Here is a 14,728-nt window from a genome sequence, read left to right as displayed (position 1 = left end):
CGGCATCTGAACAAGAGTTATTGCTACATGAATCAGAGGATGATAAAGAAGAAGAAGAGGTGACTTCTCGACCCCGGACCCCGACCAAGCTGCAGAATATGCGAAAAGATTTCAGCCATCATCCAGGGGAGCATATCGTCACCTGGTTGCTCCGATGCTGGGACAATGGGGCCGATGGTCACAAACTAGAAGGTAGGGAAGCCAAGCAGCTGGGATCACTTGCCAGGGAAGGAGGAAATGACAAAGCGATTGCAAGAGAGAAGAGAGCCCTCAGCCTTTGGAGGTGGGTCTTGGCAGCTGTGAAGGAAAGGTTTCCCTACAAGGACAATGTTATGAGTCGCTCAGCCAAGTGGACCACGATAGAGAGAGGCATCCAGTCCCTGAGGGAATCAGCCATTCTAGAGATGATCTATCGTAGGCCAGATGCCGGGAATGCATCCGTAGATCCATATGAAGTTAAATTTACACGACGCATGTGGCGGAAACTTACACGGAGTGCACCATCATCATATGCCCACTCATTGGCATCAATGACCTGGAATGACATAGCACCACCAAAAGTGGATGAAGTGACTCGTCAACTCCGAGAGTTCGAAGACAATCTCACCCCTTCCATCATTTCAGCTCTGGAAAAACTGTCCCAGGAGTTCAAACAATTGAGAGATGATTTATCCAATCTGTCCAGCTCTCCACGTGTACCATCCCATGTCTCAAATATTACCAGAAGGCACCCTACTGCTCGAGAGAGAAAATACAGGACGTATGCGCCACGGGCCACCTTATGATATTACCTGCAGGATCACGGAGAAGACATCAGAAAGTGGGACAGAAAACCTACCTCATTTCTGGAGGAACAGGTGTGTGAACTGAAGAGGAGAACAATGGTCAAGGATGATCCTCCCAGGAAAGCTGCTACACCAGTCTCTGGTGAGCAGTTTCTCAGATGGAGTGAAAGAGCTGATTTGGCTTCAGCTCCTGTGATAAGGAATACTAATCCCTTTTGACAAGACATAAGTGGAAAATCTTATGATCACTATTAGAGGGGCCCTGCCTCCAGCCAGGTGGAGGAGAGGGATAATCGGGTTTACTGGACTGTGTGGATCAGATGGCCTGGCACATCAGTCCCACAGAAGTATAAGGCTCTAGTACATACCGGTGCACAGCGTACCCTGATGCCATCAAGGTATCGAGGGGTGAAACCCATTTATATTTCTGGAGTGACAGGAGGATCCCAAGAGTTCACTGTACTGGAAGCTGAAATCAGCCTGACTGGGAGGAAGTGGCAAAAGCACCCCATTATGACTGGTCCAAGGGCTCCATGCATCCTTGGCATAGACCACCTCAGGAGAGGGTACTTCAAAGACCCAAAAGGGTACAGATGGGCTTTTGGTATCACTCCCTTGGAGACAGAGGAAATGAAGCAGCTGTCCACCCTGCCTGGTCTCTCAGAGGATCCTTCTGTTGTGGGGTTGCTGAAGGTTGAAGAACAACAAGTGCCAATTGCGACCACAACAGTGCACCGGCGGCAATATCGCCCCAACCGAGACTCCCTGATTCCCATCCATAAGCTGATCCATAGACTGGAGAGCCAAGGAGTGATCAGCAGGACCCGCTCACCCTTTAATAGCCCCATATGGCCAGTGCAAAAGTCTAATGGAGAGTGGAGACTAACAGTAGACTATCGTGGCCTGAACGAACTCACGCCACCATTGAGTACTGCCATACCAGACATGCTGGAACTTCAATATGAACTGGAGTCAAAGGCAGGCAAGTGGGATGCCACAAGTGATATTGTCAATGCATTTTTCTCAATCCCTTTGGCAGAAGAGTGCAGGCCTCAATTCGCTTTCACTTGGAGGGGCATCCAGTACACTTGGAACCGACTGCCCCAGGGGTGGAAACACAGCCCTACCATCTGCCATGGATTGATCCAGACTGCACTGGAACAGGGGCAAGCTCCAGAACACCTGCAATACATTGATGACATCATCATGTGGGGTGATAGAGAGGAAGAAGTTTTTGAGAAAGGGAGGAAGATAATCCAAATCCTTCTGAAGTCTGGTTTTGCCATAAAACGGAGTAAGGTCAAGGGACCTGCACAGGAGATCCAATTTTGGGGAATAAAATGGCAAGGCGGATCTGGCCAGATCCCCAGAGATGTGATCAACAAGATAACAGCAATGTCTCCACCAACTAACAAGAAAGAAACACAAGCTTTCTTAGGTGTTGTGGGGTTCTGGAGAATGCACATCCCAAATAACAGTCTGATTGTAAGCCATCTCTATCACGTGACATGGAAGAGGAATGGTTTCAAATAGGGCCCTGAGCAATAACAAGCCTTTGAACAAATTAAACGAGAAATAGTTCATGCTGTAGCCCTTGCACCAGCCCTTGGCCCAGGCCAGATGTGAAAAATTTGCTGTATACCGCAGCCAGGGAGAATGGTCCTACCTGGAGCCTCTGGCAGAAAGCTCCAGGGGAGACTCGAGGTCGACCCCTCGGCTTTTGGAGTCAGGGATACAGAGGGTCTGAGGCCAACTACACTCCCAGTGAGAAAGAGATGCTGGCAGCCCATGAAGGGGTTCGAGCTGCTTCAGAAGTGATTGGAACTGAAGCACAGCTCCTCCTGGCACCCCGGTTGCCTGTGCTGGGCTGGATGTTCAAAGGCAGGGTCTCCTCTACCCATCATGCAACTGATGCCACATGGAGTATGTCGGCTACACAATACAGTGAGCTTGAATAGGAAATTCCAGGTGTCCAGGAATTCTAGAAGTCATCATGGACTGGCCAGAAGGCAAAGATTTTTGGATGTCACCAGAAGAGGAGGTGATGTGTGCTGAAGAGGCCCCACCATATAATGAACTGTCAGAGAGTGAAAAGCTATATGCCTTGTTTACTGATGGGTCCTGCTGTATTGTGGGAAAGCATCAGAGATTGAAGGCAGCTGTGTGGAGTCCCCTGAGACAAGTTGCAGAAACTGCTGAAGGAGAGGGTGAATGAGTCAGTTTGCAGGGGTGAAAGCCATCCAGCTGGCCTTGGACATTGCTGAACAAGAAAAATGGCCAGTACTTTATCTCTCTACTGACTCATGGATGGTGGCAAATGCCCTGTGGGGGTGGTTGCAGCAATGGAAGCAGAGTAACTGGCAATGCAGAGGTAAACCTATCTCTGCTGCTGAATTGTGGTAAGATGTCCCCGCCCGGGTGCAGAACCTGGTGGTGAAGGTACGCCACGTAGATGCATATGTACCCAAGAGTTGGGACACTGAGGAACACCAGAACAACCAGCAAGTGGATAAAGCTGCTAAGATTGAAGTGGCTCAGATGGACTTAGGTTGGCAACATAAGGGTGGATTATTTTTAGTCTGGCGGGCCCATGACTCCTCGGGCCATCAAGGCAGAGGTGCAACATGTAGATGGGCACATGATCGAGGTGTGGACTTAACAATGGGCACTATTGCCCAGGTTATTCATGAATGCGAAACATGCTGCAATTAAAGAAGCCAGGGGGTTAAAGCCTCTCTGGTATGGAGGACGATGGCTGAAGTACAAGTATGGGGAGGCCTGGCAGATTGACTATATCACACTCCCACCAACCCGCCAAGGCAAGTGCTATGTACTCACCATGGTGGAAGCAACCACCGGACGGATGGAAACATACACTGTGCCCCATGCCACTGCCCGGAACACTATCCTGGGCCTTGAGAAACAAGTCTTGTGGCGACACGGCACCCCAGAGAGAATTGAGTCAGACAATGGGACTCATTTCCGGAACAACCTTATAGACACTTGGGCCAAAGAGCATGGCATTGAGTGGGTATATCACATCCCCTTCCATGCACCAGCCTCTGGGAAAAATGAACTGTACAATGGGCTGTTAAAAACTACACTGAGAGCAACGGGTGGTGGGACTTTCAAACACTGGGATACACATTTACCAAAAGCCACCTGGTTGGTCAACAGTAGGGGATCTGGCAACAGGGCTGTCCCCACCCAATCAGACCTTTTATATACGGTAGAGGGGGATAAAGTTTCTGTGGTGCACATAAAGAATTTGTTGGGGAAGACAGTCTGGGTTATTCCTGTTTCAGGTAAAGGCAAACCCACTCGTGGGATTGCTTTTGCTCAGGGACCTGGATATACTTGGTGGGTAATGCAGGAAGATGGGCAAGTGCGATGTGTATGTCAAGGGGATTTAATTTGGGGGGAAAACAGCCAATGAACTCAATTGTATGCTGTTGCCTGCTCTATAACACTTTTATAGCCCACCAGCTAGATATCTTCAGGTCACCAGCAAGTGACCCTGACTTCCCTCTGATCATCACCCCAACAAAGAATGAATTTTGACAAAACCAGACGAGCTCAGCAGTGACCAGATGAGTTCGGCAGTGTCATCAGCAGGCAACAACCCAACACTACACACCATCCCTCCTGCCCCGAAAGGCTGTTACAAGAGGTGGAGCCTGACATCATGCACTGAATGAATTCAGCAACTTTTTAGGGATTGGCCCATGGTCTAAGGAATGATATCTCTCTCTTTGTGTGTGGGTGTGGGTGAATGTATATATGTATATATGAGACAAAAGCAATGGTATATTGAGAAATGTGGGATCTGAACATGATGTGAATGGTATGGAATAACAGTTGGATACTGTCCTGGGTTCAGCTGTAGCAGTCATTTTTTCTCCTTAGTAGCTGTTGCAGTGCTCTGTTTTTGACTTTCAGCCCGGGAACAATGCTGATAACACCGTTGGTTGTAGTTGTTGCTAAGTAATGTTTACTCTGACCAAGGACTTTCTCAGTCTCATGCTTTGCCAGGGAGGAGGGGAAGCTGGGAGGAAGCAGAGACAGGACACCTGACCCAAAGTGGCCAAAGGGGTATTCCCTACCACAGCATGTCATCCCCAGTATAGAAACCGGGGGGAGTTACCCGGAAGGCCCAGATCACTGCTCTGGTCGGGCTGGGTATCGATCCGCAGGTGGTGAGCGATTATATCCTCTCCCCTTGTTATTTCCCTTATCATTATTATTATTGGTGGTGGTAGTAGTAGTGGGTTTGTATTATACCTTAGTTACTGGACTGCTCTTATCTCAACCCATGGGAGTTACATTCTTTTGGTTCTGCTCTCCATCCCTCCGGGAGCAGGGAGAGGAGTAAGGGGGGGAGTGAGCGAGCGGCTGCGTGGTTCCAAGTTACCAGCTGGGCTTAAACCACAGCATACCACTACCTCAAAAAAACAACAAACAGAAAAGCAGCATTTAGATGACTAAATGAAGTTTTCTTCTTTACTAAATATAGTTCTTAATCTTGGCATGAAGCATATAGTTCTTGTGCTTTCCAGATGGTTCTGTCTTTGGCATTTGAAATACCCATAGTCTCAAGGGCATGCATCTCCAGTGTTACTACTCCACTTAGCATATTATAGACTTGCAGCACAATATTACATTCAGTGTTATTTAGCAGTTGTATGAACAGGGATGTCCATGACTAAGAGTATTTTTTAGAAATCATTAGATGCACTGAAGCACTAGTCATTCTTTTTATAATGTAATCTGTCCTTTATTTTTGGTGGTTTTGTTTACAGGTACAGCAAGTACAGACTGTGCAACAGGTACAGCATGTCTACCCAGCCCAGGTTCAGTATGTAGAGGGAAGTGACACAGTCTACACAAATGGAACTATGTAAGTAAGTTGGTTATTGATCAAAATTAGAATGGTTACTAAATTATGAAGTTAAACGCACATTCTTTTAATAACATCATATGGGCTATTGTATTTTAAGTAGCAAAGAAAAATGTTTGAACAAAAACTTTTTTTGTCATTTTAAATCATTATTTGGGTGAAAACAAGTTGAATTCACATCACAATCTAAAATGAATTCAGGTAATCGTTACAGATGGATATATTGTGAAGCTATAAAAGCAGCATTTTGTTGTTTATGGACAAGTTTTAATTTATGCTGATAGAAAGGATTATCTAAACTTGTCATAACATGATCATCTGTGTAATAAGGCTTCATGTGGGCCTCCTATTCTTCTAGTTAAAATTCTACTGGCAATTTCTTAAATTGCTGAGTCAGCTGCAGTCATTGCTTGCAAAAAGAAAAGTAATTTCTTTATTGTGTTTAGTGCAATGAGATACATATTTCTTTTTTTTCCAAAGGAAGGAAGGGAGAGGAACGAAAATATAGAATCATAGAATCATAGAATCATAGAATCGTAAGGGTTGGAAAGGACCTTAAGATCATCTAGTTCCAACACCCCTGCCGTGGGCAGGGACACCTTGCCCTAAACCACGTGGTCCAAGGCTCTGTCCAACCTGGCCTTGAACACCGCCAGGGATGGAGCATCCACAACCTCCCTGGGCAACCCATTCCAGTGCTTCACCACCCTCACTGTAAAGAACTTCTTCCTTATATCTAATCTAAACTTCCCCTGTTGAAGTTTGAACCCATTACCCCTTGTCCTACCACTACAGTCCCTAAGGAAGAGTCCCTCCCCAGCATCCTTATAGGCCCCCTTCAGGTACTGGAAGGCTGCTATGAGGTCTCCATGCAGCCTTCTCTTCTCCAGGCTGAACAGCCCCAACTCTCTCAGCCTGTCTTCATACGGGAGGTGCTCCAGTCCTCTTATCATCCTCGTGGCCCTCCTCTGGACTCGCTCCAACAGCTCCATGTCCTTTTTATGTTGAGGACACCAGAACTGTACACAGTACTCCAAGTGAGGTCTCACGAGAGCAGAGTAGAGGGGCAGGATCACCTCCTTTGACCTGCTGGTCATGCTTCTTTTGATGCAGCCCAGGATACGGTTGGCTTTCTGGGCTGCAAGCGCACACTGCCAGATCATGTTAAGCTTCTCATCAACCAACACCCCCAAGTCCTTCTCTGCAGGGCTGCTCTGAATCTCTTCTCCGCCCAACCTGTAGCTGTGCCTGGGATTGCCCCGACCCAGGTGTAGGACCTTACACTTGGCTTCATAAGGTTGGCATTGGCCCACCTCACAAGCGTGTCAAGGTCCCTCTGGATGGCATCCCTTCCCTCCAGCGTCTCAACCGAACCACACAGCTTGGTGTCGTCAGCAAACTTGCTGAGGGCGCACTCAATCCCACTCTCCATGTTGCCGACAAAGATGTTGAACAGGACCGGTCTCAACACCGATCCCTGAGGGACACCACTCGTTACAGGTTTCCAACTGGACATCGAGCCATTGACCACAACTCTTTGCGTGCAGCCATCGAGCCAGTTTTTTATCCACCGAGTGGTCCATCTATCAAATTGATGTCTCTCCAATTTAGAGACAAGGATGTCATGCGGGACAGTGTCAAACGCTTTGCACAAGTCCAGGTAGATGACATCAACTGCTCTGCCCCTGTCCATCAGTTCCGTGGCTCCATCATAGAAGGCCACCAAATTGGTCAGGCAGGATTTCCCCTTAGTGAAGCCATGTTGGCTGTCACCAACCACCTCATTGTTTTTCATGTGCCTTAGCATGTTTTGCAGGAGAAACTGTTCCAAGATTTTGCCAGGCACAGAGGTGAGACTGACTGGTCTGTAGTTCCCTGGGTCTTCCATCTTCCCCTTCTTGAAAATGGGGGTTATATTACCCTTCTTCCAGTCATCGGGAGCTTCACCTGACTGCCAGGATTTTTCGAATATGATGGACAGTGGTTTAGCAACTTCATTCGCCAGCTCCTTCAGGACCCGTGGATGGATTTCATCAGGTCCCATGGACTTGTGCATGTTCAGGTTCTTAAGATGCTCTCGAACCTGATCCTCTCCTACAGTGGGCCTAAGGTCTTCATTCTCACAGTCCCTGCATTTGCTTTCCAAGACTTGGGTTGTGTGGTCAGAGCATTTGCTAGTGAAGACTGAGGCAAAGAAGTCATTAAGAACCTCAGCCTTCTCCAAATCCGTGGTAGCCAGTTCTCCCAATAGCTTCCGGAGAGGGCCCACATTGTCCCTAGCCTGTCTTTTATTTGCTACGTATCTATAGAATCCTTTCCTGTTATCTTTTACATCCCTTGCCAAACTTAATTCTAGCTGGGCCTTAGCTTTCCTAACCTGGTCCCTAGCTTCCCGGGCAATGCTCCTATATTCTTCCCAGGCTGCCTGTCCTCGCTTCCACCTTCTATAAGCTTCTTTTTTCCCCTCTAAGTTTCCTCAGCAGCTCCTTGTCCATCCATGGAGGTCTCCTGGCCCTCCTGCTGCACTTTCTTCTAGTCGGGATGCAACACTCTTGAGCACGTAGCTTCCATTTGCTTCTCTCAGACTCTTCTTTTCTTGCTTTGATGAACATGCTTTTCTGACATCAAGTTCCTTTCTCCCACGTGAAAACTTAAAATCATAGAATAATTTAGGTCAAAAGAGACGTCTGGAGGTTATATGGTATAACACACACACACTCAGAGTAGGGCTAACTTCAAAATTGCTCAGGGAGGACCTTCCCTCCCTCTTTTTCCAGTACCTCTAAATATATCCTCTTGACATTTTTGATGTGTTATAAGGTTAATGAAGAAGCAAAAAACATGTAGAAAGCTTGTTTGGTGCCAGCAAATATGTATTTATTAATGATAATCTGGCATTGACACAAAAAAGTCAACACCACCATTGGGTTCAGACTACAGCATCCTCTTCACTGGCATATTTTGCCAAATTCATTCTTCAGTTAACCTTTTCCCACACACTCTCTTGTTGCCTGATTTTCTTTGCTCTTATAATATATAATCAATATCTTTTGTCCTAAATGGGTCTATTAAGACATGATTATTATTAAGAATGACCAATGCATTCTTGTTTAAGATACTGTAAAAACTGAAAGTCACTCATAACATTGTTAAACTGTAATCAAAGACTGAAAACTTGTATGTAGAATAACTTATCAGGCTAACTTGTTTTTGGAAAATGTCAGCTAAAGACATTGAACTGTTAAGACAAAAGAAAACAAATTTCTTCATCTACGCTTATCTAAGATTTTCTTTTAAAAGCTCTAGTACTTTTACTCTTTCAATTATGGACTTGAAACTGAGCAGTGATGTTGGGAGTGTGTGGTTTATTGCAGTTCATGAAATTTTGCCTGAGTTTATAGCTCAAATACATTAAGCAGAGGATTATGTTTGGTTTCCTCTATTTATATGTTAAATGCTCCAAAGACCAATGGATGTGCTCCAGGTGATCCTAAATGGGGCATCTCCTTGCAGCTGCTGCTTCTGCTATTAATTATATCAATTCTGTGTTCTGGTACCTAATCTATGAACAAAGAGTCTATTCTATTCCATTCCATATACAGGGCCTAGGATATATGGTTGAAGCTATCTTATTACAACAGAGAAAGTATCAAGTACTAAACCTGCTGTGGGAATGGAAAATGTTCTATGACTATTAACACTCTCCTTTTATGGCTATGTGTTAGCCTGATTCTAACACAGCCCTCGAGCCCTCCCAAGAGATCACTTAGTTACACATGAAAATAGTAACTAGGGCCAGTCAGAGAGGAGGAAAGGCAAACATGAGTTGGCTGGTTAAGAAGACTGGGACTGTGATCCAGTAAGCAGGAAAGGGTTCTCATCTTAGATAAAGAGCTGGTGGAAATGACTGTAAAGGCAAGAGCCAAGAACCAGTGGGTGGAAAAAAGAAAGTATGGTGGCAGACATACAAATCAGGTTAGATATAAGGAAGAAGTTCTTTACCGTGAGGGTGATGAGGCACTGGAACAGGTTGCCCAAAGAAGTGGTAAATGCTCCATCCCTGGCAGCGTTCAAGGCCAGGTTGGACAGAGCCTTGGGCGACATGGTCTAGGGTGAGGCATACCTGCCCATGGCAGGGGTGTTGGAACTAGATGATCTTAAGGTCCTTTCCAACCTTAACCATTCTATGATTCTATGATTCTAACAAAGACCCAAAATGCATGGTTGTCTTGGAAAAGGAACTTTAAAAAACAAAACAAAAATAAAAACACTGAATGGATACACATCCCAGAAAAGTTGTCTACATACAGATGATGATGCCTATAGGATTTTCCTGATATAACTGCTAACTATTTCATTTGTAGATAGTACCTTAAAAGGAGATGGAAGGAGGAGCTGAGTGACACAACATAACTTATAGTGCTATTTCATCCACCAGTACACTGTATTTTAGTATCGTGGATAATTTACCATAGAAAAATTTAGTTTATAAGGGACCTCAGAGGTGATCTAGTCCAACCCTCTGCACAAAGCAGGTCTAATTAGATCATGTTGCTCAGGGACATGTCCCATGGAGTTGTGTAGGCCTCCAAGGATAGAGGTTCCACACCCTTTCTGGGCAACCTGTTCCTGTATTTGACCACCCTCATGGAAAAAATGTATTTTCCTAATTTCTATTCAGAACTTCCCATATTACAGCTTGTGTTCATTGCCTCCTGTCCTATTGCTGTGCACCTCTGAGAAGTGTCTGGTTCTATCTATCTTCTCTGTCTCTTCCCATGGTTTGTACAGAACAAAAAAGTATCCCCTTTCTCTTCTCCAAGCTGAACAGGCCTAGTTCTCTCAGCCTCTTATGTCATGTTCTCCAGCCCCCTGACCATCTTGGTTGCCCTCTGCTGGACTCGCTCCAGTATGTCCATGTCTCTCTTGTACCAGGGAGCCCCAAACTGGACACAGGACTCCAGATACAGTCTTCCCTGGGCTAAACAGAGGATAAGGATCACTTCCCTCAACCTGCTGGCTGCACTCTTGGTAATACAGCCCAGGATGCATTTGTCTTTCTTTGCTGCAAGGACCAGTGGATGGAAAGAACAAAGTACGGTGGTAGACACACAAATCTAACAAAGAGCCAAAATGATGCTAGCTCATATTCAATTTGCTTTCTACCAGGACCCTCAGGTTCTTCTCTGCAAAGTTTCTTTGTAGACAGTCAGACTTCCAGTCTGGATTGTTGCATGGGGTTATTCCATCTCAGATGCAAGTCTTGGCATTTATCTGTGTTAAACCATAAGCATGCCATCAAACCATTTCTCTAGCCTTTCCAGGTCCCTTTGACATCCAGTATCTTGAGCACCACCTCCCCACCACCATTTGGTGTCACCTACAAACTTGCCGAGAGTGCATTCTGTCCCATCATCCAGGTCACTAATGAAGACTTTAAACAGCATTGGTCCCAGTACTGATCCCTGAGAGACCCTGCTAGGTACTGGACTCTGCACAACAGATCACAACTTCTAGAGACCAGCAATCCAGGAAATTTTCCACCCACTTTATCATTCATTACATCAACCCATATCTCAACAATTTGCTAATAAGGAGATTATGGGAGGCTGTGTCAAAAGCCATTCTTAAGGACCCCCAGATCCTTTTCTGTAAAGCTGTTTTTCAGCTGGCTGCCCCCTCCGGCATGTATCGGTGCATGGGATTGTTCCTCCCCAGGGGCATGGCTTGGCACTCCTCCTTGTTGACGTACATGAGGATCCTGTCAGCCCATTTCTCCATCTTGTCAAGGTCCCTCTGGATGGCAGCGCAACCCTGTGATGTATCAGCCACTCTTCACAGTTTTGTGTCATCAGCCAACTTGCTGAGGATACACTCTGCCCCATCATCCAGATCACTAATGAAGACATTGAACAGTATTGGATCCAGTATTGACCCCTGGGGTACACCACTATTTACTGGCCTCCAACTAGACTTTGTGCCACTATGGCCATGGGATCTTCTTTGAGGATGGAGGACTGCTAGAGAGAGACAGGATCCACATGACCTAGTGGGGCACAAACAGCTTTGCCAACAGGCTGGACAACCTGGTAAGGAGAGCTTTATGCTAGGAATGATGGGGAAGTGACGAACAACAGTCAAGTGAGAAAGTCATAGACCAAATGGGCAAGCAAAGGATGTGGGATAAGCAGGAGGGTCCTTGTAATCAACAAAACTTCAAGCACATGCATAGGAAGTGTCAGGAGATCAGCATTATGGTAAAGCTTCCATGCCCTTTTGGAGAAAATGGTACGATTGGGTGCCTCTTTGAAGTGCCTGCACACCTATGCACACAACTTGGGGAAAAACAAGAGGAATTAGACATCTGTGAGCATTTGCAGGGCTACGATCTCAGGGATCAGAGAGATATTGTGGGATGTCTCATACAACTGGAGTGCTGCAATGGATGGATACGGAATCTTTATGGAAAACAAGACAAGAAGATGCTCTATATGAAAGAGGACCTGGAATGCATGGAGCTTTGCCTAGGGAAGGATGAGGGTCCGGGTTAGATGACATACCAACGTGGGTGATGGTGTGAGTATCTGATACAGACTGGCTGATCAGGAAGAAGTAGATGAAGTCTCGTAGTGGGTTGGCCTTGGCTGGCTGACAGGTGCCCGACAAACTACTCTATCACTCCCCCTTCTCAACAGAACAGGGGAGAAAAATGTGATGAAAAGCTCATGGGTTGAGATAAGGACAAGGAGATCATTCAGCAATTACTGTCACAGGCAAAACAGACTTGGCTTGGGGAAAATAATTTAATGTATTGCCAATTAAACAGACTAGGATAATGAGGAATAGGAACAAATCTGAAAACACTCTCCCCCCCCCCCCCCGCTTCTTCCCAGGCTCAAGTTCACTCCCAACTCTTCTACCTCTTCCCTCTGAGTGGTGCAGGGGGATGAGGAATGGGGGTTGCAGTCAGTTCATCACATGTTGTCTTTGCCTCTCCTTCCTCCTCAAGCTCTTCCCCTGCTCCAGTGTGGGGCCCCACCCACGTGAGACAGTCCTCCACAAACTTTTCCAACGTGGGTCCTTCCCACAGGCTGTACTTCTTCACGAACTGCTCCAGCATGGGTCCTTTCCACAGGGTGCAGTCCTTTAGAACAGACTGCTCCAGTGTGGGTCTCCTCACTGGGTCACAGGTCCTGCCAGAAAACCTGCTCCAGCGTGGGCTCCTCTCCACGGGGCCACTGTTCCTGCCAGGAGCCTACTCTATCATGAGCTCTCCATAGGCTGCAGCTTCCTTCAGGGCACACCCACCTGCTCCACATGGTGGAGCGGCTCCATGGGCTGCAGGGTGAGAATGTGCTTCACCATGGTCTTCACCATGGCCTGCAGGGGATTCTCTGCTCCAGCACCTGGAGCACATCCTCCCCCTCCTTCTTCCGTGACCTTGGTGCCGGCATAGTTATCGCTCTCATATATTCTCACGCTTCTCTCACAGCTGCTGTTTTGCAGCCGTTATTATCCTTTCCTAAATATGTTATCACAGAGGCGCTACCAATGTCTCCGGTTGACTCAGACTTTGGCCAGCGGCAGGTCCATCTCGGAGCCGGCTGAAACTGGCTCTTTCCGACATGGGGGCAGCTTCTGGTATCTTCTCATAGAAGCCATCCCTGCACCTCCCACCTCTACCAAGACCTTGCCATGTAAAGGTCTTCTTCAGGCAACTGGAATAAGCCTCATGTTCACAGGCTCTGATTCTCATGAAAGACTTGAACAACCCCAATATCTGCTAGAGGGACAACAAAGCAGAGCACAAACAACCCAGGAGGGCAGTTAAGCAGTGCAACTGGTTGCCCAGAGAGGTTTGTGTAGTTTCTGTCCTTAGATGTTTTCAAGACCCAACTGGGTAAAGCCCTGAGCAAACTGTCTGAATTCAGCGTCGACCACGCTTTGAGCAGGAGGTTGGACTTGAGACCTCCTGAGGTCCCTTCCAACCTGAATTATTCTTGGATTCTATGTTATGTAACAATTATTTAGTTTCTGATTTAACAGACCTGACCACCTAGGACCCTTTCAAGAAACTTATGATCAGCAGTGAAAATTCATTTTGGCATTCCTCCAGGTACATCAGTAATCTCCTGAAAACTTCCATCATGAATTTTCCACCTTCAATGTAAATGCTTTTGCTTTTAAAGAGCAAAACCCTGCAGGGAATGGCAATTATTGCAATCCCGCAGTTTCCTCAAGTAAGCTCAAAGTACCCTGAACCATTGCCAGCATGCTGTTTATTTTAGTTCTGAAGAACAAAATGCAATGATGTGCAGTGTTCAATAAGCAGTATATAAGAATGTGTTTAACTAACAGAAGGTAGGATTGCTCTCTGTGCTGTGAAATCTTGGTGGTGGAGAATGAATGCTGCTACAGTAATGAAGGAAGAAAAAACTAGAAAAGGGAAATCATATTATCTTTAAGTGTGTTGGTTTTTGTTGGTTTTTTTTTTTTACCCCACTACATCTAAGAAGAAGCAGTCCAAGTAAAGACTGGCTTTTGTTTATGACGCAAAACACCATGTTTGGTAGAGTTAACGGTTAACGGTTAATGGAAGTCACCTAATATGAGAAATGCCATTTTTCAACTTGAATAATTGATGAATCCTGTAATTAAGAACTTCCGCTAGCAAAGTTAGCCAATTTGCTTAAAAAGAAAGAAATATTTTATTTTTTGCAGCATCCTTTTCTTCAAATTTGTAGTGATACCTAGTTTATGTAACTGCCCCCTAATGTGGATGCTCATCTGAAAATTGATTTGGATTTCTAAAACTTCTGTATTAGCTCCGTGGAACAGGCTTTTTTGTCTCTTTTTTTTTTTTTAAGTGAGGTTTCCAGGCAAAGAATGAATGCTCTTTTGCACTGTCAACCATCTAACCCACTTATGCTTTTACATAAACATTTTTTGTATGCACTAACTAAGCATTCACTCATGTTAATTTTTTACCTGCAGAATAAGAAAAAGTCAAAGGAGTACTGTAAATAATGTGTCAACAATATTTAGT

At 45.8% G+C, this 14,728-nt stretch overlaps 1 protein-coding gene across 1 annotated transcript in view; it reads left to right on the top strand.

Annotated features, from left to right (window-relative positions):
• The window catches only part of LOC115619110 (transcription factor RFX3-like), a 165,545-nt gene that overhangs the window by 42,347 nt on the left and 108,470 nt on the right, over nt 1-14,728 (top strand). The window contains exon 3 of the mRNA XM_030511155.1: nt 5,585-5,682. Within this exon, the coding sequence (XP_030367015.1) occupies nt 5,585-5,682 (98 nt within the window). The remainder of the gene's footprint in view (nt 1-5,584; nt 5,683-14,728) is intronic.

The sequence above is a fragment of the Strigops habroptila genome, chromosome W (assembly GCF_004027225.2).
Source record: "Strigops habroptila isolate Jane chromosome W, bStrHab1.2.pri, whole genome shotgun sequence".
In the NCBI taxonomy this organism is placed as follows: Eukaryota; Metazoa; Chordata; class Aves; order Psittaciformes; family Psittacidae; genus Strigops; species Strigops habroptila.
This window is presented reverse-complemented; position numbering and strand designations above follow the sequence as displayed.